Source organism: Montipora capricornis, chromosome 1, assembly GCF_036669925.1.
Source record: "Montipora capricornis isolate CH-2021 chromosome 1, ASM3666992v2, whole genome shotgun sequence".
Lineage (NCBI taxonomy): Eukaryota > Metazoa > Cnidaria > Anthozoa > Scleractinia > Acroporidae > Montipora > Montipora capricornis.
Genome location: NC_090883.1, coordinates 42,670,377 through 42,673,045, shown reverse-complemented (window position 1 = coordinate 42,673,045; position 2,669 = coordinate 42,670,377). Strand labels below are relative to the sequence as shown.

At 39.6% G+C, this 2,669-nt stretch overlaps 1 protein-coding gene across 1 annotated transcript; it reads right to left on the bottom strand.

Annotated features, from left to right (window-relative positions):
* Positions 1 to 225: 225 nt before the first annotated feature.
* On the bottom strand, positions 226 to 1,957 carry LOC138044979 (cyclin-dependent kinase 5 activator 2-like). Its single transcript, XM_068891346.1, has one exon. It carries the CDS (start codon positions 1,822 to 1,824, stop codon positions 916 to 918), a length of 909 nt encoding a protein of 302 aa, XP_068747447.1. The 5' UTR covers positions 1,825 to 1,957; the 3' UTR covers positions 226 to 915.
* Between the last annotated feature and the right edge of the window lie 712 nt (positions 1,958 to 2,669).

Sequence of the window (2,669 nt, the reverse complement as noted above, 5' to 3'; positions counted from 1 at the left end):
ACCGCATAAACACTGTACGCCGCGGAGAATACTTGGTGATCCAAGAATTCTAAAGATATATTTTCTTCCTCAAAAATTTCAACAATGGTAATTATTATTGTCATTATTTTTTTTGCCATCGGTTATTGAAATGCACCAGTTCATATGTTAGTTATTATATAGACAAATCTACGTAGATGTCAACTAGGCAAATGCTCGAAGCAGAACTCAAAAGACCAGATGCTCTGCTTTAAATAAACATTTTAATAATCATTTTCTTTGATATCACATAGAATCTTTATTTTACACATAGACCATACATCGTCCTATATTTTGTTTGTCGTCCGAAGCAACTAGTTTTTAGTTTTCACTTGTAAACCGAAGTACTGGCGCTGAAAAAGCGCGAAATAAACACCTTGTGTTCCATACCCAAGATTTTATTTTTATTTTCATTTATTCACAAGCAAAATTAAAGTGACTTTATACTTTCATCCGTCAAAACATTATCCCTGGCAAAATTAGTAGCCATTGGCGTGTTTGTTCCGAAAATTTAACAATAAAACTAACGAAAATTTATGAGGAACGACGTGGCATTTCTATTCGGCGTGCTATCGCTTATTAGCGAGAATTATATTTTTCCAATGCCAAGAAACGTTGAATAAGTTATGACTCTATAAAATCAGCTGCGCTCCTCCCAAACACAAGCCAAGAGACTTAAGTTTTTCATCTAAAGCACGCGTCGCTCACTGGTCATAAACAAACACGGTGCAAACAGACAATTTATGATACATTTAGCTTCTGTTCTGTTCCTTAGACTAGAGTCCTATTATTTTTTTCTGTTTTGTTCTATGAACGGAAGTTTTAGTACTCAGTGTCAGGATAATTTTCGTGTTTTTGGATATTAGCAAAGGGTTCGACCATTTGCCTCGAGAATTTTTACCCGTCTCTTCTGTCAATTACGTTTCCATAATTTTTTAACTCGACCAAAAGTTCGCTAAAAAACTGTGGCTCCCTGTTCATCAGCAACATCTTTTCGCTCAAGTTATTTGTGATGTACATACATCGATCCCAAAACGCTCGTCTATCTCCATCTATGAGAAATGGCTTCAAAGGATAACTTATTTCCGGCCCGTTGTAGGTGTATGCCATGTACAGGCATGTTAAAATTTCTGCGCGTAGTTGCGCCTGGTTTGGAATTTTGTCCGACAGAGTTTCCTTAAGCAACATAAAAAGAAATACGAGGTTAGGAGGTGTAAGGAACGCTTGATCCTGCCATCCTTGCAAAAGTAACGCCCTATCAACTCCTCGTAGCCATAAAATCACCTCGGACGCGCGAAAGCGTGTCAAATTTTTACAGTGACAGCGGACGAAATTTCCAACACATCTCAGAGCATCGCTGCTGATCATAAAGGAAGAAACGTGGAGTTTTCGTTTCGTTGCTGAGAGAGCAGCAGTTTCGCTGCTGACAGCTTTCTCGCAGTATGTCGAATTGATTGGCAGTTTAACTTCTTGGGTTTGCACGGTGATAGCGTTGCTTACTTGCTCGCTTGTTTGTTGATTCTCCAGTACTAAAGGCTTGGTCTTCGCCGGAGCGGGCTCGATTTTGGACTTGATTTTCTTCTTGCCAACATTGGCACACTTATGTAGGTAAGCAGCCACCGCATCGCAAGTCGTTTGCGGGGCCTTGTTTTCTTTCTCTTTCACAGCGCCGCGAATGTCCCTACTGCTATTAACATGATAGCAACACTTACAGTGGAAGCCTTTCGCACTCTCTCGAGCTTTTATATTCCAAATGGAATATTCGTGGAGGAAATCTTTGCGATTTATAGAAAGCGTAGCCCCCATCTTTCTCTGAAAAGAATGGGCGAAGCCTTTTACAACCGCACTCACAGATACTTGGTATCTTGGCCTCGATGTATATTCGTGCGTTCAACAAGCTACTGCTGGGAACAGGTGGCGACGCATTACCGATTTCACTAGAATATGAATCGATTGTGTGACTGTCCTGTTATATTACAAGAGGCCATGGCCACATGACCAAACAGTGGCTATGGTAACGGCGCCTAAATTAATCATGATTCATCGGCACAGGTGTGCACCATATGAGCGTTAGCCAATCACAAACGAACTTGCGAGCCTGTGTAAAGTGTGGTGCGCTTGATTTCAGCCACAAAGATGAAAGTATAGTCGAAACATATTAAGTCAGTGACACTTTAAAACATGTAAACGATCGGTCATTGATCGAAATAGAACTAGGAAGTGTATATTCCAGAGAAATGTCATTCAAAGTGGTCTCAGACATTCTTTTGATGAAAAACGTGAACAAAGTACAAAGCTTTATCCACAAGCTGAAAACTGCAGTGCATAACATTGAATGAGCCATTCACACATAGACGTATGCATTAGCGCCTGGTTGGTGATTCGCTATTCTTAAACATCAAAGGTTTTTTTTTAATTTTGAAACGGAAACGGAATGTAAGCAGCCAGAATGCCGAAATCTTGTTCATTTGTACAACCGAAATGAGAAACGGTCTTACGATTTTGAGAACCAATTCAAAACTTCTCATGAAAGCCTAAAGGAAAGAGTTTAAAATGTGCTCAACATTTCCATGTTCCGTCTCTAAGACTAAGTTTTTAAAAATTTTATAACCTCGGGCGTATCAAAGGATGTCATCATTTCAGTTGACAAA

Excerpts from the sequence above, each read along its gene's own strand:
- LOC138044979 (XM_068891346.1), bottom strand. The coding sequence starts at position 1,824 with ATGGGGGCTACGCTTTCTATAAATCGCAAAGATTTCCTCCACGAATAT.